The sequence below is a fragment of the Aspergillus pseudodeflectus genome (genome assembly GCF_044049435.1).
Source record: "Aspergillus pseudodeflectus strain CBS 756.74 chromosome Unknown BJX68scaffold_13, whole genome shotgun sequence".
Lineage (NCBI taxonomy): Eukaryota > Fungi > Ascomycota > Eurotiomycetes > Eurotiales > Aspergillaceae > Aspergillus > Aspergillus pseudodeflectus.
This window is the reverse complement of record NW_027263789.1, coordinates 476,884-498,536: the sequence shown is the minus strand read 5'-3', so window position 1 is coordinate 498,536 and position 21,653 is coordinate 476,884. Positions and strand designations below refer to the sequence as shown.

General features: G+C 50.0%; 9 protein-coding genes across 9 annotated transcripts; 4 read left to right on the top strand and 5 right to left on the bottom strand.

Moving 5' to 3' along the window:
- Nucleotides 1–37: 37 nt before the first annotated feature.
- Nucleotides 38–667, bottom strand: BJX68DRAFT_45707 (uncharacterized protein). The gene has a single exon (XM_071049211.1). The coding sequence runs from the start codon at nucleotides 559–561 to the stop codon at nucleotides 217–219; it is 345 nt and encodes a 114-aa protein (XP_070901051.1). The 5' UTR covers nucleotides 562–667; the 3' UTR covers nucleotides 38–216.
- A 3,972-nt stretch (nucleotides 668–4,639) lies between these two features.
- Nucleotides 4,640–6,639, bottom strand: BJX68DRAFT_265146 (uncharacterized protein; the record flags this gene model as incomplete). Its single annotated transcript, XM_071045177.1, has 5 exons — nucleotides 4,640–4,735; nucleotides 4,793–4,832; nucleotides 4,888–5,011; nucleotides 5,117–5,362; nucleotides 6,528–6,639. The coding sequence occupies 5 exons, from the start codon at nucleotides 6,637–6,639 to the stop codon at nucleotides 4,640–4,642; spliced, it is 618 nt and encodes a 205-aa protein (XP_070901050.1).
- Nucleotides 6,640–9,122: 2,483 nt separating this feature from the next.
- Nucleotides 9,123–9,768, top strand: BJX68DRAFT_233420 (uncharacterized protein). The gene is made up of 2 exons (XM_071039621.1): nucleotides 9,123–9,445; nucleotides 9,494–9,768. The coding sequence occupies exons 1-2, from the start codon at nucleotides 9,350–9,352 to the stop codon at nucleotides 9,677–9,679; spliced, it is 282 nt and encodes a 93-aa protein (XP_070901049.1). The 5' UTR covers nucleotides 9,123–9,349; the 3' UTR covers nucleotides 9,680–9,768.
- A 118-nt stretch (nucleotides 9,769–9,886) lies between these two features.
- On the top strand, nucleotides 9,887–11,479 carry BJX68DRAFT_45670 (tRNA(Phe) (4-demethylwyosine(37)-C(7)) aminocarboxypropyltransferase). The gene has a single exon (XM_071049210.1). It carries the CDS (start codon nucleotides 10,081–10,083, stop codon nucleotides 11,386–11,388), a length of 1,308 nt encoding a protein of 435 aa, XP_070901048.1. The 5' UTR covers nucleotides 9,887–10,080; the 3' UTR covers nucleotides 11,389–11,479.
- Nucleotides 11,480–12,371, bottom strand: BJX68DRAFT_45669 (nucleobindin SSP120). The gene is made up of 2 exons (XM_071049209.1): nucleotides 12,121–12,371; nucleotides 11,480–12,059 (listed from the first exon to the last, which is right to left on the bottom strand). Exons 1-2 carry the CDS (start codon nucleotides 12,239–12,241, stop codon nucleotides 11,572–11,574), a joined length of 609 nt encoding a protein of 202 aa, XP_070901047.1. The 5' UTR covers nucleotides 12,242–12,371; the 3' UTR covers nucleotides 11,480–11,571.
- A 238-nt stretch (nucleotides 12,372–12,609) lies between these two features.
- Nucleotides 12,610–14,808, top strand: BJX68DRAFT_265143 (uncharacterized protein; the record flags this gene model as incomplete). Its single annotated transcript, XM_071045176.1, has 1 exon — nucleotides 12,610–14,808. One exon carries the CDS (start codon nucleotides 12,610–12,612, stop codon nucleotides 14,806–14,808), a length of 2,199 nt encoding a protein of 732 aa, XP_070901046.1.
- Nucleotides 14,809–15,039: 231 nt separating this feature from the next.
- BJX68DRAFT_233414 (P-loop containing nucleoside triphosphate hydrolase protein) lies at nucleotides 15,040–17,786 on the bottom strand. Its single transcript, XM_071039620.1, has 4 exons — nucleotides 17,602–17,786; nucleotides 17,392–17,542; nucleotides 15,467–17,333; nucleotides 15,040–15,401 (listed from the first exon to the last, which is right to left on the bottom strand). The coding sequence occupies exons 3-4, from the start codon at nucleotides 17,204–17,206 to the stop codon at nucleotides 15,273–15,275; spliced, it is 1,869 nt and encodes a 622-aa protein (XP_070901044.1). The 5' UTR covers nucleotides 17,207–17,333; nucleotides 17,392–17,542; nucleotides 17,602–17,786; the 3' UTR covers nucleotides 15,040–15,272.
- Nucleotides 17,287–17,786, bottom strand: BJX68DRAFT_45657 (uncharacterized protein). Its single transcript, XM_071049208.1, has 3 exons — nucleotides 17,602–17,786; nucleotides 17,392–17,549; nucleotides 17,287–17,333 (listed from the first exon to the last, which is right to left on the bottom strand). The coding sequence occupies exons 1-2, from the start codon at nucleotides 17,703–17,705 to the stop codon at nucleotides 17,426–17,428; spliced, it is 228 nt and encodes a 75-aa protein (XP_070901045.1). The 5' UTR covers nucleotides 17,706–17,786; the 3' UTR covers nucleotides 17,287–17,333; nucleotides 17,392–17,425.
- An 86-nt stretch (nucleotides 17,787–17,872) lies between these two features.
- BJX68DRAFT_45607 (protein arginine N-methyltransferase) lies at nucleotides 17,873–21,227 on the top strand. The gene is made up of 4 exons (XM_071049207.1): nucleotides 17,873–18,343; nucleotides 18,395–19,019; nucleotides 19,073–20,574; nucleotides 20,632–21,227. The coding sequence occupies exons 1-4, from the start codon at nucleotides 18,236–18,238 to the stop codon at nucleotides 20,953–20,955; spliced, it is 2,559 nt and encodes an 852-aa protein (XP_070901043.1). The 5' UTR covers nucleotides 17,873–18,235; the 3' UTR covers nucleotides 20,956–21,227.
- Nucleotides 21,228–21,653: the final 426 nt, after the last annotated feature.

Sequence of the window (21,653 nt, the reverse complement as noted above, 5' to 3'; positions counted from 1 at the left end):
AACTCCGCTTCGAAGGCGACTGCGGTTCAAACTGGAACCCAATCAACTACGACCAGTTGCCTTTGTGCGATGAGAGCCTCGCAATGAGAAGTCAGCCCTAACACAGGACCTGATCGCTCGAAGCTGCTTTTTGAAAGTTTGGATTGCGGGGATTCAGTTTCGGGTCTAGAGCTCCCGCTTTAGGCTCATTTGGTTCCAGCAACACTGTGATAGTTTTCACTGAACTCTCCAGTCTGGCCTCATGTCTGTCCAATGGGACAGATACTGAGGTCGCACACGATCGCCATCGATAATCTCGAGTAACGCGATGCCTTCAAGGCGGGTGCCTTGTCCAGTTAACTTTGAAATGGGTACCAGCAACATCATTATTTGTCTCCCTTTTTCGCTCGAGCGGGGAAATTCAACTTGTTTTCTTTCATTGTCGCGGCGGAAAACCAAGGCGGGTTGAGCTGGCCCCTTCCCCGCTTTGCTTGCCCTGATGACGTATACTACTAGTAGTACGACGGAGTATTGGCGGTTAACCTGCTGCGTTGGTGCCTGCACTCGAGAATGGGCCTGCATCCGGAATTCATTCCCCCCTCTCTAACCATTTTGCTCTCCAATCCTATTGGCACTGCGCAAACAATCTTTGCGCTGTCCCGGTTTCACAACAGCTTGCAGCTGCTTGCCTGCATGAGCCAAGACGGTAGTGGCCAAGCGCTGGCTAACCCAGGCCCACCGCGAATTTCTGGCTCTGTTTCCGCGCCTCTCAACAAAGTTGTCATGTGTTTGGGCTTATAAATCGAAGGTGCGAAATGGTATTGGAAACGAATATGGAAGGAGCGGCCTCGCCTCATGCCCAAGCTGTAAGGCGCAGTTCTGGGTCGGATCTTCCCGATCCACATCGGAGCTTGGAATCACGCTTATAGGGAAGGTACGAAAGGTGGGAAGCCCAGGGAAGGCGCGATACATTTCCCTTGCAGAGTAGGGAAAGAACGACTCTGCATCAGACCCTGGGTCCGATCGAGCCTTCCTTCTTTGGAATCGATGCAGCATCAGCTATTTCTGGAAGGTGTGAAGGGCTCCTGAGGTCGGAACTCACGGAATGTGCCAGTAAATTCCAGTCGAAACGAATGTCAGAACAACGGTTTGGATATACTTCCTTGATTTAGGTATAGGGTATCTACGCACGCGAAAATAAACAATGTTAATGCAACGAGAGATGTCAACCAAGGATAGACTGTTCCAGGATCAGGGAATCTCAGCGTTAAGGTAAAGTATCTGAGTATATTAGAGAGTATAACCCAATGACATAGATGGCAGATTCCCTAGTATATTTTCTCCGTATAGGAGATACATCTTAACTCAAGGCCTCCCAAAGTATACATACGCATTGCTTCAATACGACATCCAAGACCACCCGTCAAGGTCTGAACCCCCATGGCTACCAGAGAAATCGATCCAAGCGTGGGGGTTGCAGTTGAGGATGATGCCGCATCAATCGCTTCATCTCATCCGTAGGGCACCAGCAAGGCTGCTTCCAATGAAGTTCGGAACCAATCCTCGCATCATGCTGCAGAGTTCGGATGCGACATCATGGAGATTCATCACAACTGCGGGATATAGAGGCTTCATGCCATTTCCATCCTCTTGGTTGATGTTCACTGGCGGATTCAACAATGCAGAGAACTTTCTCTTCCATTCCGGGTCGGTCCTGTTGTAACGTCTCATTAGAGTTCCCAGCGCCGTCTAGCCGTGCTCTCGTCGTTTGAGGTCCAGAGGAATCTGTCGCCTTCGAAACTCCTCTATCAGCTCTGCTCCTGCTTGGCGAGCCCATGCAACGTAGTGTACGCAGGTATAGCCATCTCTACAGTGAGTCTGATAATCTGCTTCCCTGTCAAGCAGAGCACGAACGATCTCGATGTGTCCTTCGATTGTCGCTTTCATAAGTGGCGTTATGCCACCCGTCGAGGGAGCATTTACGTTGACACGTGCCTGTAGCAACCGTTCGACTTTTTTCCGTTCCCTACGTCGATAGCGCAATATAGAGGAGTATTGTCATGACTGTCAGGGCTTTCTATGTCCAGGGCTTTTCGAAAGCACAGCAGAATCTCCACAGCATCCGCAGATCGTTTCTGAATCGCATGTATCAAGGGCCTCTCTAAGGATGTCTTTCTTCCTGAAACCCGGTGTTCTGTTCATGATTAACATTCCCTTTCAGCAAATTCTTCAGCAGATCCAAATCCCCTCCATAGATAACATCCACAATCAAGTAGGTCGGTATAGAATACCGAGCCCTGCGGAGCTAGGTCTATCCGTAGACGCGGTCCTTGAATCAAAGAAATCACCCGAGCCCGGCGTCAAATGATTGCGCAGCTTGTCGTTTATATCCAAGAGTTCGCGGTAAACTCGCTTGGCTGTCAATCGTTTGGACCTCTCAACCTGAATCATGTGGTTTAACAGCAAGTTGCGAAAGGCTTCACACACCTCCAAGGGTAGTTGCATATTCTGGTGTTTCGGTAAGCCTTGTATCCATGTCCCAACGTGAGGGTTTAGTCTCAGAGGGTTAGTTCGATAGAAGTAATATGTTGATAGCGGTCAATACCATTGTCTGACTGACCACGCTTAGCGTCCACCTCCTTCATTCCAGAAGGACCGGCGATGCCATATGCGAAAAGCCTGACCAAAATACAGCCTAGCGACCACACATCACTTTTTGGCCCCATTTTGCCTTCATTGTTTGCCTCCGGTGGCTGGTATGGTCCCTGTCCCCTCCTCGGCTCCCGAAAGGAGAAGAATTTGACAGGTGCGTCTAACGGGGGTGAGGGTGGCATGGACACCATAGAGACTCCGAAATCAGAGACCTTCCACGTCCCAACACCAGTCATGTTTGGCCCCTCGAAGACTACCAGAATGTTTTCCGGCTTTAGGTCCATATGGCAAACAACCAATGGAGGGTCCATGCCCTCATGCAGAAAGGCCAGGGCACTAGCCAGATTGCATGGTTCTCCAATCAAGTCTCAGAGGGTAAATCTACCGGCTGATTCTTCTAAGACCTCCTCCAGGTTCATCTTGGCGAGCTCGAAAATAAGGTTGAACTCACTGCCAATGGTGATTGCTGCAAAGAGCCACATGATATTACGATGCGGGGAAGTGCGAGATTCGTCCTTCATTCGCATAAGGTTCTCTTTCTCGCGGAGGAAATCGCCATGATTGAATACTCGCTTGCAGGCGAAACAGTTATTCGTCTATAAATCTCGCCTATCAATACCACAGCCAAGTTTGTGAATAGCACAGGGGGAAGTACTTACTGTAAAGACTGTATGCTTATTGAATCTAAGGTGTCGAACGGCGATGGTCTCTTTGGTAACAAGTCCAGACGACCCTCTTCCGATTCGGGGGGAACTTGAAGACCCTGCAGCGCCGGTGTTATTCCCGTCCAGGAAGGGCAGCCTTCATCCCTCAGGGAATTTCCCATTCATATCCTCCACAATTTCCAGTGGGCAGAAAATGTATCTGTTGTCTAGAAACAACCCGGCCCAGGCAGCGTCTCCAAGGAATGTCTCGTCTTCCAGCATCTGCAGGTCATAAGTGCGGATGCGTTTATCTGTGTGGCCATCGCAATCGAGAAATATGGATCGGAAGTCCTGCCAGCCATCCCAACTAATTTGGACTAAGATTGAAATCGTCTGCAGAAGACAGGCCCTTATATGAGGAATGTCTTGATCGTGGAAGCATTTGTTCTGCTGCGCAAATTCTCGAAGACGCTGCTCGGTCCAGATACCCTCGAGGCTGTCCCGTGGGACGAAGCGCTTTGAGTCATGATTCCATAGCCTGCTGAAACTCATTTCGAATGTTTGAGGCCAGGGTATCGCTGCCTCTTCGGGATTTAGGCACGTTGTCTTGGCTTATGGAAGTATTAATGACAGGGCGTTGCCCCAAGAAGAAGGTGAATGGGCGATTCATGATGAGTGATACTGTGAGCGTACGAGCAGCTGCTGAAGAGAAAAGAACAAGGCAAGAGAAAAAGTATGTCCCATGGAAGAGACTGGTTTGTTAATGGTCACAAGCTTATGGTAGCAGACTGGAGGGTCCACGGGTGTTCGACATGCAAGAAGCTGGAGCAGGAGCTGATGGAGAAGGGAAAACCCAAGTCACGCGGGATGAGCTCAACTAAGCTGGTCAGCCCAGCAAGCCTTGCAGAGACACCTGCAAGGTTGATTCTTTGTCAGCCTCAGCTACTCCCTGGACCATTCACCACAAGGCCAAGAATCATACTGATTAAATGTAGGGGCCCGCTCGGGACACCCCCCAAGGTCACTATACAAAACAGATATGCTTCCTATTGAATCAATCCAAAAATTAATAACCTTAACTAGTAAATATACTCATAAACATACTCATAACTACATTTAATCACTATGATTCTTGGCCTTGTGGTGAAGGGGCCAGAGACTGCTCATCTATTCTCTAATCCTCTTACTATCCTGAACTCCTACCAGGTTACAAAACACACCTTTCAAGGTACTTGACATAGCCATGGCCCTCTTTGTGGAGCTCAGTATCATTTTGGGATTCACCGTTGCCTTTTCCAACGCCAGGTAGAGCAGCAAGATGTTTCTTGGCATGACTACGCAAAGGTTGATTGACTGCACAACGGTTAGGATACCAACTTGAGATAAAAGGATATCGACAGGTACAGGTTCATACAGATTTTATCCATTTCTTCAAGTGAGAACCCTCCAGTGCTCGGCACCTTGGTGATATAGTGTTAGCATGGCAGCTGATGCTGTAACCAAAGCTTTATACTTACAAAGAGGAACACCAAGATAAATGCCATAGCGTCAAGAGCACTGTGTCCGGTTAGCCAGAACTCCATGACTCGAACCTTCGGGGCGAGGATCTCACGTGAAGATAAATAGAACGATTGTGTTGTCATCATCACCGAAAGCGTGCGTTATAGCAGGAACAAAAAGGACCAAAAGCCCAAGGCCAAGAAAGTTCACCATCACGCTGAAGCTCATGCCAACCTCTTAATACTATATTAGCGGCTCTTTATCCACTACCAGGAGGCATGGCTCGTTCTGAGCAAGATGGAGTCTCTTCCCGCGAAGCGCCAGAGGGAATACTTCCGCACTGAAGGTGAATGGAACAAGCCCCGCCCCGATGCCGTAGAAGAGAAGAAAAATGACAATTGTAAAAGCCGAGACAAGGCCGAGCCGAGCATCCGTATCGTCGATGAAGAAGAGCCCGCTGATACAAGCCAGAGTAATGAACATTCCTCCAAGCGACACAAGCAGCGGTATTCGACGACCCCTCCTGTGATAACCGTCAATGAAGAAGTATGCTGGGATAATGTATACGAAGTTGGCCAGTCCAAAGCCTGTAGAACGTTAGCATCAATAGTAATACTCAGTCCTGACTGGGGCCGTGCTCTACCAAAATTCAGCCAACCCACCCTATGGCTAGGCAGCTCGTCAAGCTCTATCTCGACCTGGCTTGCATCTCTGTAAAGGACAGATGAATAGAAGGCGAGTACATTGACATGAATTGAAGATATAAGGTATCCCTGTCCAGACTACAATTTCAGGATAACTCACACCACAGAGTTGCTGGGATGCCATGACGATAAATGCTGCAAGGCATGCTCTTCGATTGCGCGGATTGGACCAGAGAGCCCTTACTCGCTGAGGAAACCTCATTGTTTCAAGTTCAGTTTGGTATATGTTATGTTCCAACCATGCGTTCTCTTGTAGGTGCTGCTGCTGCTGCTGCTGCCTTTGCTGTGATTCGTATGCAAATGGATGTGGATGTAATACAAGTCTCTGCAGGCAAGGATATCGCTGCCACGCAGCTGTCGAAGGCTCAGAAACGCCTTCTTGTATTCGCTTCTGCGGATAAGAAATCGAGGCGACTCCGGACAGAGGAACACTATGAACAGCAAGATCGAAGAGGGGACAACTGCTGTTCCGAGGAGGACTCTCCAGTGCATATCAACCACGAAGACACAGGCAAATCCAACAAAGATACCATTTGGCTCAGATTAGTTAGATCCAGACAGACAGAGTGGCCACAAGTAGGAAAGACGACGAGGAGCTTACAGTGCATCGAAAAGCTGCCACATCATCAGAAGCCGCCCATGTAGATGGTCCACAGCGACCTTGGCGGCGTATACAGGAGCCACTGATGCCTTTGCACCAATCTAAGCCAGGCGATCGTGAGATATAACTCAAAGCAGGAGTTTGAGGAATGCTAACTTACCCCAAGACCGAGCAGTAGTCGACAAATTAGAAGCTCGGCGAAGGTGTTGCATCTAGCGGTTCCTAGTAGTCAAATAAGCGCAGGTCGTATGTTTTTAAATCGAAAGAAGTGGCGTACCCAGTACAAACGCCGTGCAAAGAATGCCCGACGCAAATAGTGCGGGTCGTCTTCCAAAACGCCTCTCTTGGAAAGGGTCACTCAACCACGCGCCACTACAGGAGAGTATCATGTTAAAACTAATTTATCATGTTAAAACTAATTCATGCGGCACGCCGATTTGCACTTACACAAGACTTCCTGATAGCCATGGCGCAGCATCAGCCAGTCCAGCCAGGATACGATGTTGTATCCAGTAGTCCGTTCCCCGTATCTCAGCTTGCCAGCGGAGGGAACTTGCATTGATGGACGATTGTTGCCAGCCCCTTTTGAAACCCAGTAAGATTGTGGACGAGATGGGGGGTCTCCAAAAACTAACTGTGTAATTGCAGCGCATGCTGTCACCAATGTAACGACTTTGAGAGCTTTGCTTTGTTTAAGTGGATTCAGGTTACGCTCATCTTTCAGCGCCCTTTTTTCTCCTGGTGTCAGGCCAGGAACTCGAGCAAGATCATACGGATCCCTGCGAGACATGCTCCTCTACAGAACACCTCTCTATCAACCACACTCGTAAGGTATTCATTATAGAAATCGTCGGCGAAGGGTAATATGTCATGAATAGATCGTCCATTTAATGGGTTGGTGCTCCTCTTTAGAATGCGCACACGTCAGAGGTAGTCTCAGGATACGGACGGGTTCCCATATATGAGAAAGTAGTTGAAAAGGTAGCATATCGCCAGGAATACTCACTCTTGAGTCATTGCACATGTGTCTTAGCCCTAACAAGTCAGGTGCCGTTGCAGGAAGCTCCCGGGCCTTGGTAAAATTGGGAAGATATCCTGCGTTTCATGATATGATGAGTTTGCGTGGCAGGCCGTGTTTAAGAGCACCGAAACAAGCCACAGGCCGATGGTGAAAATCAGATTCGCGAGAGCCTTATCAATACCAGTGCCGCTTGGTCCAGCTAAAGCGTATTAAAATCTCACACCGGCCAAGGTGCAATCAAAGGCCACTGTCCCAAAGGCTCATGCGAGGCAGAGCTGAAGCCTTGTCCTTCGAGTCTCCGTGGCTTGCCTAACACACAGTCCATTGCCCCATCATATCCAATCATTCTTGATACTATGTCTTCAGAGACAGCGTATGGTATGAGAGGAGCTGACATTGTTGGCCTCTGCCTGTGCCTTACGGCGGGCTAGAGGCGTCTGACCTCTTTTTTTAAGGATGGCTTGCATTTTGATTGGTAAAGCGAATTTCCCCAGTCATGCACTTGCTTTTTCGAGGCCCATGACGCAAAGAGCGATTATCATGGGGAAACCTTGGCGTAGGAAGACAGTCATAAGTAAATTGCGTTGTGTGTTGATGCTAATTCGAAAGCACGGCATTCCAAGGCCAGCTAGGTATTCCTTTCCTTCTCAAGTGTGACCTCGAGTGAAGGAAGCCCTCTCTGAAGGGTTTCTGCAGATCGTAATATTAGTTAGGGGTATAGCGAACTGTCAAAGGCTAATAGCTATGGAAGCCCTTCGCCTGCTGCTGATCAGGTATGACAGGGAAGGTCAGCTGGGAAAATACGAAGCAAAAGAAAACATGTTCTGGAGGAACCCCTCTTTCGTATCTTTGTATAATGCCAACCCTTGAGCAAAATTATGTAAATGCGCATATCTCAACCACAGAGCGGACTTGTAAGTTCGAGAAGCTCCCTTCTTCGACTTGGTTCGCCCAACAACACTCGAGGCATTGGAGTTCTGCAATTTTTTCATCGCACTATATCCCATGAGTTGCGGATGACCACAATTGTCAAAAGCCAGTAAGTCGAGGTGTCCACTATGGTATTCCAACCCATTTTGCAGGGGTTATTGCAGCTGGTTGTCTCAGCTCGGGGAGCGCACCCACTAATATCTCTCTCCAGTGTTTGCTTTTCTTCAAGGGCCCACAGGAGACCTAACCAGTGATTTCATTCCCGTCGTCCCCTCTTTGCTATCTTCAATAGGCCAATCGGCGTCCGGGTAAGCGAGACTGCCTGCTCATATAGCTTCTTGTTGACTCTGGTTCCGTAATCGATGGATCTCTGGTAAAGTATCAGGACGGGGTGTATGTTTTTGACGCCCCGAAATAGGTCTCGCTGGTAATCTCAAGACCAACAATTAACAGCGGGGCGCAAACTTGCTAACGGATTTGTCTGTACTAGGGACAGATTTCGTAAGATTAGCCCAGTACTATCAAATTGCTTTTGGGGGCAACAGATCCAGTTAACACGGAGGGGCATAGGGATCTCCGCCTGTCATACCGCGTCAATTGATGACCTCGACTTGTTCTTTTTCCAGCCGACTATGGTCCCTGCACGGCCTTATGTTGTATCGAGGCGTGGTGGCATGATGCTGATTCTTCTCATGTGGCAGTGTTTGAAGAAAAAGCGGGCTGAGGGTCTGTCGGGCGTATATCTGCCTCGTCTAAGTTGAGTATGAAACGAGAGATTGTGGAATATATAAGACTGTCAGCATTCCAAGTCACTTAAAGTGTGCATAATTTGTGGTAATAGTGATGCCAGATCTCTTGGAGATGAGGCGGTTTGCTACTTTCAGAAGAGCAAGCTGATATAAACGCATACATAGGCCGACATCGCTCTCACCGCGGACCTATCCCACGCGGTCAATATCATGGCTGAGACCGATAGCCTTGATCCCCTGCTTCAGCCGCAACGTCTCGGTATCAAGCTTGCACCGCTGTCAACGCAACTAGGCGTCACTTTAACGAGTGTTCAGAAATTGGCAGAGATCAATAATCTATTCGTGTCGAAAGGAATATCGTCGCCCACTCAATCTCGGAGGCTTGTAATGCAGCAGCCTACTATATATCCAGCCTAGAAGGCAACCTGAAGAGTGTAGAAGCGCTTGAGAGAAGAGTGCAAGGGATCTCAAATCTTGTGCGTACCTCAGATCATACGGCTCTAGGGTCGCACTAACTGACCACTGTCCGCAAGCTGGCCACGACGTTGACTCTAAACAACCAAACATGGATGCTTCATTTAACAAATGCATCTGTAGAAGATAACGTCAACGTATTTGTTGTCACCTTGGTTACCCTAGTTTATCTGCCAGCAAGCTTCGTTTCCGTGAGTACCTTCGAGAATAGCGAGGGTCGCGGCTAACATTGAGCTTAGACCTTCCTTGGAATGAACCTCTTTGACTTTGATGGTTCAGATCGAAAGGACTTTATGGTTTCCAGGAGATTCTGGATCTTCCTGGTAGCCGCTGTGCCGCTGACCTACTTCACCATGGGGCTTTGGTATATCCTAACAAAACAGCGGCAACGAAGAAGAAGGCCCGCCGAGCGAGAGTCCGATTGAACAGTGTGAGAGTTGAGTCATATTTCGGGACCTTTTTTTCTGCAGCATTTTGAATATGTAGACTTTTGCATGCTTACATAGAAAGTTGTCCTTGATGTGTTGAGGGTTGAAGTTGAACGAAATTGGCGCCTAAGGCAACAATACGAAGATCTGGATAACTCACGTGACACCATTATTAAAGAGCACAATGATTGATTCCAGGTTACAAAACAGAGTACGGAGTAGAGCAACATGAATCCACTTCTAGGGACTTTACATCTTAGTCTGTTACTCTACACACATTTTTTTGAGGTTTCGAATTCAGTCAGCCATGGTTGATTTGCTTCTACCATCACTGTGACAACTAATCTCGTGCATGCCCCTCCATATCACTCAAGCCCTCACAAAATATAAGCCCTGCAATGGCAACTAGTTGGAAAGGAGATGTTTCAGATATCATCTCTAAAGGGCCCCGCTCCAAACACCGCAGAAATGGCTCCAAACGACCGCGGAAGCAAAACATCAACCTACTCCAACGAGGCATAGCAAACTTCCTAACGACACACCTCCCGCCATCCATCCCCGAGCAACATGAGCTTTCCCTCGAAAATCCGGAAACACCACTCCCAAAAAGGTACACCATCTACGAGCCTATGCTCCTGCTTCCATTGAATGCATTCACACATCCACCAGCATGGGGTTCCCTCTATTCGAGCCTTGACAATGATCAACGACAAGCACTATACGCCTGCATTGCAAACGCCTTCACCCGTTTCGGCGTCACGCACATCGCCATGAATGCGCCGATCGTGCCTCTGCATTCGCAAGGACAGGAGAACAGAATGCGGAGTCCTGTCGGCCTCGTCCCACTCTATGGAGATTTCGGCGCCCGCGCCCCCGTAATTGGGGACGGCGAGAGTGCGCAGCCATCTGCGGCAGACTACGAGCGGGCGTTTTGGGTCCGCACTATACAGAACCATGATATCGTGCAGATCTGGGCGCCCCTGTATACAATGTTCTCGAGGGGAAATATCAAGGAGAAAGCGAGGATTTTGGGGCACGGGTCGGTGTTTGAAGGGTTGGATGAGGGGACGCTGGGTGGTGGAAAGGCTGGAGATGTCGCAGTCGTTGACATGTATGCCGGGATTGGGTACTTTGTCTTTTCGTACCTGAAGAGAGGGGTGAAGAGAGTTTGGGGGTGGGAGCTCAACGGATGGTCTGTCGAGGGGTTACGGAGGGGTTGTGTTGAGAATGGATGGGGGTGTAGAGTTTTCAGAGTCTCAGAGGATGGGAAGGTAAGCACTCCAATCTCTGAGCTGGTGGAATCACTTCGTGATACGGATCAGGTCGTTGTGTTCCATGGAGATAACAGGTTTGCGGCGGATATCATGAGTGAAGTACAAAATTTCATGGAGGAGCGACAGGAATGGACCAGCATCCGGCACGTCAACCTGGGCCTTCTGCCGACTTCTAGCTTGTCATGGGATAACGCCTGCAAGATCATCGACAAGCGCCAGGGTGGTTGGGTCCACGTACATGAGAATGTAGATGTTCAGTGCATTGATGCAAAGCGGGACGAAATTGTCGCCGGCATTGGGAGATCGTGGGCCGAGCCTATCTCTCAATATACTACCAACCAGCCAAACACCGAGTGTCGGCACGTTGAACACGTCAAAACATACGCTCCAGGTGTGATGCACTGTGTGTTTGACGTCAAATTATCATCCTAGCACAAACTTGCAGAGAGCAACAATCCATGACGAAACAAGCTTGGAGGAAAGAGGGCTTGTTGACAGTTCATATGACCGGCAATGGTGTATATTTCCTGATATATCCACGAAGTGTAAGCGAAAGCACAGGATGAAGAAGTTCAGACATATATGCACATATAAATACAAATCTACTTATGGTTATCAAGAAACTTGCTTGCGGAACTTGGACGGGATATTCGCTGCAACGATCGACATCCGCTCAAGCTGATCAAGCCTTTCTTGCGCCTCATCCTCTTCATCGTGTCTCCTGAAGTGCTCGATATCTTCGGGGTGCGTGAGTTCGTCCTCTGTCGCGTCTTCTCCATGGAACTGCTCGAAATGATGTATCTCATACTCATATTCCATGTCTCCGTGATGGCCCGGGCCAAAGCCAAAGTCTGGTAGTCGCACCCCATCAGCAATCAGGCGCATCCAGTTATCACGACTGATGAAGCCAGTATTCGCCGGGTCGAAAAGAGAAAAAACCTCTCTTAAGGCTTCTTGTTTTTGCTCGTCGGTCAGGGCCGCGTTTGACTCGTCCTCCATCCCGTATGTTTTCTTCACTTCATCTGGCGTCCAGGCCCCGGACGAATCGTAGTCGTGGAGTACAAAGAAAGACGAGGCGTCGAAGTAATCAATGTGGTGTTCCTCTGCGGTTATCAAACGTGAGCAGGTTGAGCTATATTTCCTGCAGGGTACCCAGGGTCCCACCTTGCATGTGCCGAGTCGCCCAATCTGCAGAGGGGGTCTCAGGGCTGGAATGCGACCCGTGGGCATTCACGAGGGTGCCGCTCAAGGCAAGCAATGTCGCAGGGAGTGTGAGTAACATCATGAACTGCGATTGCAACTCGCTTTAGCTCGACTAGCCAGAGCCAAGCTCGAAGAGTGTAGTAGAATGTAAGGGGAAAAAAATGAGAATATAGATAGCTTGGGCCCCCGGCTTAACAACATAAGGGGAGCTCCGTCTGGGGTTGGACAGCTGGTTACATGGGGGCTCGGGACGTTTGCAGCGTTTGCACCGGTCGGCAATCCAACTTTTCCCAAGCACCTCTGTTTTTCATCAGACCACCCGGTGTGTCTCCGAACCCTCCCAGCTTCCTCCGTTCTACGCAGGCCATTGAATCTTTTTACTTCGTCAATCGCCATCTTTACTATACGAGGACTATTGCCAGGGCCAATCGGGCCCGAGATGTCCTGACGATGCAGGGTATCTGGTCCCGCACCGTTCCCGCTGGGCCGGCTTCCCACTGCGTTTCCTGCCTCAGCACCGCCGCGGAGGGAGTCGCATCCCGATCAACATCAGCGGCAAGCAGACGACGCTTACGCCTCGGGAACTCGGTCACGGCTTTTTACACCAGCATATTCGCCGCCGCAGCCTGGGTCGATGCGCGAACAAAAGTTAAACGGCGGCTTGAATGGGAGGAGAAGATTGCGGCGGTTAAAGAGGAGGTCAATGAGTTGGTGAATGAGGAACAACGTCTTCTAGAGGCCCTGGCCTCCCGGGCCTCAAGGGCTTCAACTCGCACTGTCAATCCCTTCAGCAGAGCACTCCAGACAAGATCATACTCTTCGCAGTCCAAACCACGAAACCGCAACATTCAGGCCACCAGAAAACTTCCACCACGCTACGTCGGTACTGCCGATAAGGAACTATCAAAGTTCAATGAGCAGATGGAGAGCGCAGTCATATCGGAGCTCGATCAGCAAATTAGTGATCGGGTTTCTGACGATACAGATACATTTGACATGGCGCTTGATGGAGAGCGCATACCTGCTTGGCTTGAAACCAGCCTCGTCCGTGGCAAGGCAATTAGGAGGCTCGCATTGAAACAGCTCGCAATCCGACTTTTGCTACGCCCCGCGATCGCCCACAGCTATGCGGGTGTGCTCCAAAACTATAGCGGCTCGGATTCGTTACCGAAGCTTGACGTGGCATCACTCCTTCAGGAACTAGATTCAACTCGGCGCAGGTTAAACCAATTGAAATCTGACCCCAATCATCCGATCGATGATCTGATAGGAGACATCGCCGTTGTTAGATTGAAAGATGCGGTCCATGAAAGTATACAAGTTGGGAAGACTATCCGCCATGACACGGGACTGTACTCGAATAACCAAATGCCGCTCGAGGAACTGCTATTGAGGCTTTCAAGCAACCTCCTTCAAATCAAAGATCCCGATCAGACCAACGCTTACAAACTAATGATACTGGCATTCACCAAAACCCGCCAAAACGACCTTGCTGAACTCGTCATCAAGACAATACTTCCTTACAAGTTCCCCCTAAACGCCTCTCTCATTTCCACCATACTCAACTACTTCCGCAAGAGCAAAGATCTAAAAGGGTTCGATCTATTTCTACAGATGTTACGTGGCGGTGGCTACCCCATTGACATGGGCAACCTTGCTTTCTACAAGGAGATTGAAATCAATGGGCTGAAAATCACGGTACCTCCAACTCCCTCTGCGAATGTAGTCGTCTATGCTGTGCTCATCAAAGCGTGCCTACGTTTTGATCAACCCGAGAGAGCCGACGCCTACCTTTCAGCTGCCCGAGCAAATGGCTGTTTGGACGACTTCGCTATACTAATGGCGTATTTGGAGTTTTATACCATCCGACGTGATTGGGAGAAAGGACTTCAGCTTTTGCAAAGATGTTTAGCCTTCATTGTCTCATCGTCTGCGCACGACTTGGACAAGGTTGGGAGGCTCGTTGTGATGATGGTACATCTCAGCGATGAGTGCGAAAAACTCGAGGTTTCGGATGTTATCATTGAGGCTGCAATCAACAGCGGGTTCGACTGGCGCATTGCTGAGGAGCAGGCAGACATTGTTTCCAACATTGATCCTGACCTCCACCGATGGCAAACGGCCGCGCGATTATTGACATCGGGGAAGATAGAATCCATGGGACGAGACATCTGCTATGCATTCGTCAGGAGTGTTAAAGAGCACTTGGATTCTCTTCCTGAATCAAAAGAGGAGTCTTCTGCAAGTCGATTACACAAGCACGCTGGACTTTATTCTAAACAACTTCTGTCGTCCATTATGAGTGGCATTTCCGTTCAGTCGAAGACTGAAGACAGAAATCACACAGCACAGAGCGACTATCTTCAACCTTCGCAGACGGGTGAATTTGAAGGAAATGGCTCATCAGCCATTTCCGAGTCTACGGTCACTTCCAAAAACCAGGATTTAGAGGCCCTGAAGCATGAAGTTGCACAGCTAAGGCGAATCGTCTTCCATCTGTCTCGGGCAACAGCCGCCCAGAACATACCTGAACCCACTGGTAACGACGCTATCAATCTCAAAAAACGACTCGTCTCTACCGTCTCAACACCAGATGCGCCACAACAGCCCCACACGTTAAATATCTCGGCCTTTTCGGCTTCTAGCTGACCTTTTTGACCTCTGATCTTGGTCCCGAATCCGTCATGCAACTATAGTTCCCTTCAGCGAATGTGTATTCTCGACTTTTTTTTTGGATGGATGTTTACGGCCCGTTCGATGGTGACTGGTACTTATAGAATCTGTACATTATTACGACCAAGATACCTACTACTAGCTACTGACTGGGCGGTGAGCATTGCCTGGAATTATACTTGACATTATAATCAATTTTCAAGTTCACCTGTCAGTAGGGATCTGTTATTCGCTTGCAAGCCACAAGCTTAGTTATATGTAGCTACGGCCCTCACTGAACTTCTTTCGAGAGCTCATAACCCATCAATGGGCGGAACATGGAGCTGATACCTCTTCATCAATGTCGTCGGAAAGAGGAAAGTTTTCAGATGGAAACAACAGAATATCAGCATTGCTCGCATAGTCTATACACTTGGCTCGTAAATGGCAAAACTATCTATTTAACGCCTCTTCCCCGACTCAGCACGCATCTTCTCCTTACGCGAGAGCCGCTCAGCGGCACGCAGCAGGGACGACCGGATATCTCCCTTCGGGAAACTCGTGATGTCGTAGTAAGTTGGAGCGATGTCCTGTTGAATGCCTGTTAGATATGCTGACGGTTGAAATAAAGCGGGCGCTGAGAGTGGTAACTTACAATAAGCCATTCTGGTTTGACGGCGGTCACCGTTCTGATATAGTTCTTCGTGGTGAGGACAAACTCATTGTACAGAACCCATTCGGCATCATGGGCGAGGACAGTCGAAGGGTGGAGGAGGACGTTCTGGTGGTCCTTGATGGTCATATACATGCTCTTGCCCTGAGTTTCCTTCTTGGCGACCTGCATGAAAAATCCAGCGCACAGCGCGCGGCGAATGTTCTCATAGTACTTCTTGTCCTCGAACGGCGTTGATATCATTTCTAGTTCCTCGCGTTCCATGATGCGAAGAAGCTGCATGCGCACGTTGTCGGCGGACTGGAGAGATCGAAGGGAGAGGAAGTGGTCGTGGCACCATTGCTTAGGGTTCTCCTGTGCCTCCGGGCTCTTGAATGCGTGGTACGCGTTGAGCAGAGTTAGGTGATCACCGTCGGGGTGGGCGAACAAGTTCTTCATTTCGTCCGCACGCTTCCGTTGCGATGCGGGTCTCACAAAGATCTGCGGTACAGAGAGCAGTGCTGTGATGGACAAGAGTTCGTTCGAGCAGTAGAACTCGGGCGAGCTGATAAGCATGACCGCAAGAGCAGGGTCTAGCGGGAACTCCGACGCAAGGCGGCCAAGAGGAGTGAGGTTGCCATCATCATCAAGACAGGCAAGGTAGTTCAATTCCTCAAGAGCTCTCATGAGGGTTTCGGGCGCGGGGGGGTCCATCAAATCGAAATGCACCAAATCGTCAATACCCAGCTTCTTCAACTCGAGCACAGTAGATGAAAGATTTGACCTTAAAATTTCGGGATAGGTCTGATCGATCAATTCCTTCTTGAAAGCGCCTTCAGTGTACAGTCGGAAGCACTTTCCGGGCCGCGTACGACCTGCACGACCAGCTCTTTGTTGTGCTGAAGCTTTTGAAATGGGAGAAACCAGGAGAGATTCGACGCGGATACGAGGGTTGTAAATCTTTTGCTTCGAGAAACCAGGGTCGACAACGTAGACGATACCGTCGATGGTAAGAGATGTTTCAGCGATATTGGTAGACACGATGACCTTCCGCCCAGGACGGCCGCCAGGACGGCGCGGTGGAGGCGCTGGTTCGAAAATGCGCTGTTGCATGTGCGGCGGAAGACTACCGTAGAGCGTGTATGTCTTCAAAGGGCCAGCATCAGCTTCTCTGACCATTTCGTCGGCCTCGAGAGAGATTTTGCGCGCCGCATCCTCGATCTCTTCCTCTCCAGTCAAGAACAGAAGGATATCACCCTCATCCTCGGTAGCATGAATTTGTAGAACAGTGCGAATGGCGGCTTCAACATAGTCTTGTTCGGGTTCGGGAGTATAGAAGATTTCGACAGGGTGGGTGCGACCGGGGACAGCAAGGAGGGGGGCGTCGTTGAAATAGCGCTGGAACTTTTGCGCATCTAAGGTGGCAGACATGATAATGATCTTCAAATCGGGTCTGCGCAGCACGACTTCCTTGAGAAGACCCATCAGAACATCGGTAGACATGGTTCTTTCGTGAGCTTCGTCAAGAATAATGGTGCTGTAGCGGTTGAGGTCATGGTCGTTCATAGCCTCTCGCAAAAGCATACCATCCGTCATGTATTTCAAGACTGTCTTTTGGCTCGTCATGTCCTCGAAACGAATGCTGTAACCAACTTCCTCTCCTAGAGTGACATCCAACTCAGCAGCCACACGTTGGGCGACGGACATGGCGGCCACACGACGGGGCTGGGTACAAGCGACCATCTTCCGTTGGGTTTGGGGGAGATCATCGAGCAGGACGAATTGAGGAATCTGAGTTGTCTTTCCAGAACCAGTCTCACCGACGAATACCAGGATCTGAGACTCTTGGTAAAGCCTGAGGAATTCATCTCTAAAGTCGCACAAATAGTTAGTTCACTGCGACTCGAGCCTTGTACTATAGGACGTACCTCTGGGCATGGACAGGGAGATCACGGCGAGTTTTCAAGATCGAGAAGTATTTGCTCGAGAACGGACGGTTTGTGTACGGGTTGAAGTCGTCATCTTCAACCTTCTGCGCCAAAGCAGCGGTCGTCTTGTGTCGTTGCAGCTTGGCGAAGGCTGAGTTCTTGTTATCAGCCTGTGAGCTTGAGTTGCCGTTAGAGGACGTATCTGCGTACATATGAGCCAGATAAGGATTATCCCGGGGGTCAGTCCCAGACTTATCCATCTTCTGACGTTTAGCGCGGGAGCCGTCTTCTGAATCTGAGCGTCGATCAACCATGACGATGGGGGAGGATTGTGTAGAGCTGCAGGGCGCGTCGAAGTCGGTCGAGATGCGGCGGCCAAAAAATTCACTCGCCGCTTCAACCAGTCTGGAATTTCCGGCTTAAATCAGGCAAGTCGGCCGGCGCCCGCCACAGTTTCTCCCCGAAATTCACCGCCTTCGCTGGTTTGTCAACCCCGCCAAAAAAAAAGGAACAAACATGGTGACTCGAGGATTTGCAGCATATCCTAGATTCTTTTCATCCGGCGTGCGAATTCCGTCGTTTGAAGGTTATCACCACGTTGCCTCACTCGGACTGTACTTCTTCGAGTTTGTCTGGCGGTTTTGCTGAGCTCGCCGTGCTCATTCCCTACCCTTTGTTTGGATAAAGCAATGTTGGTCTAGCATCACGTACCTACTGTATATTGGGAATATTGTCGACACCAGTCGGTCTCCTATATATTTGGTCTTAGTGTCAATCGCAACCCTACTGCGTCTCAGAGGCATCCGCTCAACTAGACTTCTCACCTTCACCCTCCGAACTCACCATGGACTCCTCTGACGGGATAGCACCGAGCTTCTGCATCGGCCAACATGAGAGCAAGCGCGCAGTACCAATTACTTCGGAGGTGGTACAACTAGCTCACGAAAGTAACGTATGAGACCCGGCGAACTAATGTTAGTATAGCTACTAATGTTCAACATAGTATGATATGCTCACCACCCCTATCACGACCCCCCACTTCCATTCGCGTGTGCTCAGTCTACTCTCATCTCACCTTGCGAACATACAAGCCGTATCCCATGATGATCCTAGGACGTTGATGACAACACAAAATGTGCGGCCGCTCGTTGTACCGCAATTAGGACCGTCCGATACTCACCTCACCCCCAATGATGCCATGTCGCAGTTGGTGGGAGTTACCAGTTCCTGGATTGATATGTGTTCTCCGGACCCATTGATTGCAGACATATCCCGCCAGGTCTTCATGCTAGAGGTCGCCTACGCTGCTTTCTGTGGTATTGGTTATCTACTGATTCCGGGACCTAAGCTGCACCACAATGGGATGCACTCGGAGGGAGTGATATACTACGCACGCGCGATTCAGGACGCGATTGGTCTTGGTCCTTATATCCAGTTTCATGTCTGGCTGAACATGGTCGACAGCCAAGATCTCGAAGTAGATGAGATGGGCGATCTTGCTCCCCTGGCACGGGAAGTATTTTACGAAGACTTGGAAAATCAGTCGCCCAAGTTAGACCTCTTCGGTACTTGGGATGCCTGGGATGCCATCAGGAGATCCTGTAAATATCATTCAAGACTTTTCGTAGGTAAGAGGAATTGATCTGACCTCTTTGAGAAACCTTGCTAAATCATCTTACAGCACTCACGCTGCCGAAACACCTCCCCCCGATGTCCGTTCAGTCCAGGTGGCACTCGGAGCCAGTGCATCTATTCACTATTGAACCCATAACATTCATCAAGAACCAGAAGGGCTACCCCGTGCTATCCAAAACGCACCAGGCTCTGATTTCTCGATTTATGCGTCTTCGAACTGCCCCATGGATATTGCTCTGCGACGTCGGCCCTATTCCAGGTGTAGAGGCCGACTCCTCAGCGCCGAATAATCTTCCCGGCTCTGAATATCCAAGCCTAGCGCAGGCCGCAGGCTCGAACAAGAAGCATTTTGATCCGACTCCACACCTGTCCTATATGAGAAATCTTCAGCAACGTCAGCCTCCTCGCACTGCTATTGAGAGATTCGGTGTCGGGTACCAAGACTATCTCCAGGCGCCGCTGCAGCCACTGACGGTCAATCTGGAAAGTATCACCTATGAGGTCTTCGAGAAGGACCCTATCAAATACGAGTGGTATGAAAGAGCTATTGCGAAGGCGCTGAGTGATTGGTCGGAACAGAAGAAGCCGACTTCCAACCCGGATGGTCGGGTGGTTGTTGCCGTGGTTGGAGCAGGGAGAGGACCGTTGGTGACTCGAGCACTCAAAGCAAGTGCCCAGGCGGGTGTCGAAATCGACTTGTGGGCCGTTGAGAAGAATCAGAACGCGTTTGTTCTCCTCCAGCGCCACAACCAAAACCAATGGGGCGGAAAAGTTACTCTGGTCCATTCTGATATGCGTGCCTGGAAGGGACCACGAGTGCAGGTACAGAAGAACGTGTCCTCCCTCCCGACAGTACCCGTTGGGCAATCTCTTGGAATCGAGGATCAGCTCCTACACAGCCAGGCTGGCGACCAGAAAGCACCCATCGACCTTGGTGAAGACAATCTTGGGACTGCGTATACCAAGATTGACATCGTGGTGTCGGAGCTCTTGGGCTCCTTTGGTGACAACGAACTTTCGCCAGAATGTCTAGACGGCATCAATCACCTTATCAATCCCGTGCACGGTATTTCAATTCCCGCCTCATACACGGCACACCTCACTCCGATCTCCGCGCCGAAGCTGCACGCAGATGTTGTAAATCAGACGGTCTCGAACCCTGCAGCGCCCGAAACTCCTTACGTCGTTATGTTACATGCCATCGACTACCTCTCTACGAACGCCGGGTTGGCGAACAGCGCTCGATCCTCGGTAGCAACGCTCCCGTCCGAAACACCTACGCCATTCGTTCAGACCGCGTGGTCATTCTCTCACCCTAACCGGGATATACCACCCCAGCCGCCTTCTACATCGATGATTTCCAATTCGCACAACGTGCGCCGCACCCGTCTTGCCTTCCCGGTTCCAAACCGTGGGGTCTGCCATGGTCTCGGGGGTTACTTCGAGACCGTCTTATACCGCGATGTGGAACTTTCCATTAATCCGGTGACAATGGACAGCAAGAGCGCGAATATGATTAGTTGGTTCCCTATTTACTTTCCGCTGAAGGTAACATTGTCCCCTCCATTTAAGAAAGAAAGCCTAGTTCTTCTGACAATGTCCTAGACCCCTCTTAATGTTCCAGACAATGGTGAGATCGTCGTCACAATGTATAGACAAACTGACGATCGGAAAGTCTGGTACGAATGGATGGTGGAGGTTTTTGCTCTTGAAGGCGCCCCGGAGACTCCTTCAGAGCCAGGGCGCACTCCTCCAATGATGAGCGGGGGTCGAACTATATCCCCAGGCGCGGATGCCGCAAGGAACCAGGACAATAATAATAGTGACGTTAAGTCGTCATCTCCGCAGCGAAGAGCTGGCGGGCTAAGGCGAGTGAGGGTGGGGATGAGTGATCTACACTCAAGCATTAAGGAAGGATGTCTCATGTAGCGAAGTGTGCTTTAACTCGTTCCGGAGTCCGGAGTGGAAGTTGTGGCTCACTGCTGGCTAGTGCCAAGTGGGTGAGGCTGCATGAGCAGTGAGGTCGTTGGTTTCAGGGATTTCTGGCGTGGCCTTGGTTTGGGAGGACTGCCAAGAATACCAGCATACTATCACAGGCTCAGAGCCGATAACGCAGACTTGGCGGCTATGGTCGCTCCAATAGTACTATGGAGATGGAATTCAAGATTCCTGCCCTCGATGCGAGGCAAAATACAACGAGCGAGCCTTTGCGAGGTCGTTAAGCTCAACCCCCTGCAAGTGCAAGGTTGACGCAATAAGGGCGGTTGAAACACCAGGCTCGTGTTTCATGCCTAAGCGTGGGGAGGAAGACGGACTGTCGGTCCAGGTGGGGAGAGTATAAGCGACTTCCTGTGTGCAATCCACAGGTCGTGCAACGGATATATATCAGGTGATGATGAGGCTTCCAGTCGGAAGCTATTCCGTGTACAATCTGGAAACTGGACTTCTTGCCTGCATACGGTACTCTAAATCTTCACCATCTGTTGTCCTCTTTCCAAACTGCGGATGGACACCTGTACATTCTCCCGAGAGAATCGCTCGGAGCAGGGGGTTGCAGTTCTGGGATCTTCTTGCAGATCATTAAAGCCGACTTCTGCGAAATGGGGCGCAATAGTGTGACCTGGGCT

What these genes read in the sequence shown, in the direction of transcription:
- BJX68DRAFT_45707 (XM_071049211.1), bottom strand. Translation starts at nt 561, where the DNA reads ATGCAGGCCCATTCTCGAGTGCAGGCACCAACGCAGCAGGTTAACCGC.
- BJX68DRAFT_233420 (XM_071039621.1), top strand. Translation starts at nt 9,350, where the DNA reads ATGCTTCATTTAACAAATGCATCTGTAGAAGATAACGTCAACGTATTT. An exon ending in TGCCAGCAAGCTTCGTTTCC is followed by an intron (nt 9,446 to 9,493) that starts GTGAGTACCTTC and finishes CATTGAGCTTAG; the next exon opens with ACCTTCCTTGGAATGAACCT.
- BJX68DRAFT_45670 (XM_071049210.1), top strand. Translation starts at nt 10,081, where the DNA reads ATGGCAACTAGTTGGAAAGGAGATGTTTCAGATATCATCTCTAAAGGG.
- BJX68DRAFT_45669 (XM_071049209.1), bottom strand. Translation starts at nt 12,241, where the DNA reads ATGATGTTACTCACACTCCCTGCGACATTGCTTGCCTTGAGCGGCACC. An exon ending in GGCGACTCGGCACATGCAAG is followed by an intron (nt 12,060 to 12,120) that starts GTGGGACCCTGG and finishes TGATAACCGCAG; the next exon opens with AGGAACACCACATTGATTAC.
- BJX68DRAFT_233414 (XM_071039620.1), bottom strand. Translation starts at nt 17,206, where the DNA reads ATGGTCGCTTGTACCCAGCCCCGTCGTGTGGCCGCCATGTCCGTCGCC. An exon ending in TCAAACCAGAATGGCTTATT is followed by an intron (nt 15,402 to 15,466) that starts GTAAGTTACCAC and finishes GGCATTCAACAG; the next exon opens with GACATCGCTCCAACTTACTA.
- BJX68DRAFT_45657 (XM_071049208.1), bottom strand. Translation starts at nt 17,705, where the DNA reads ATGGTTGATCGACGCTCAGATTCAGAAGACGGCTCCCGCGCTAAACGT. An exon ending in AATCCTTATCTGGCTCATAT is followed by an intron (nt 17,550 to 17,601) that starts GTACGCAGATAC and finishes GCTGATAACAAG; the next exon opens with AACTCAGCCTTCGCCAAGCT.
- BJX68DRAFT_45607 (XM_071049207.1), top strand. Translation starts at nt 18,236, where the DNA reads ATGGACTCCTCTGACGGGATAGCACCGAGCTTCTGCATCGGCCAACAT. An exon ending in TCATTCAAGACTTTTCGTAG is followed by an intron (nt 19,020 to 19,072) that starts GTAAGAGGAATT and finishes ATCATCTTACAG; the next exon opens with CACTCACGCTGCCGAAACAC. An exon ending in CTATTTACTTTCCGCTGAAG is followed by an intron (nt 20,575 to 20,631) that starts GTAACATTGTCC and finishes ACAATGTCCTAG; the next exon opens with ACCCCTCTTAATGTTCCAGA.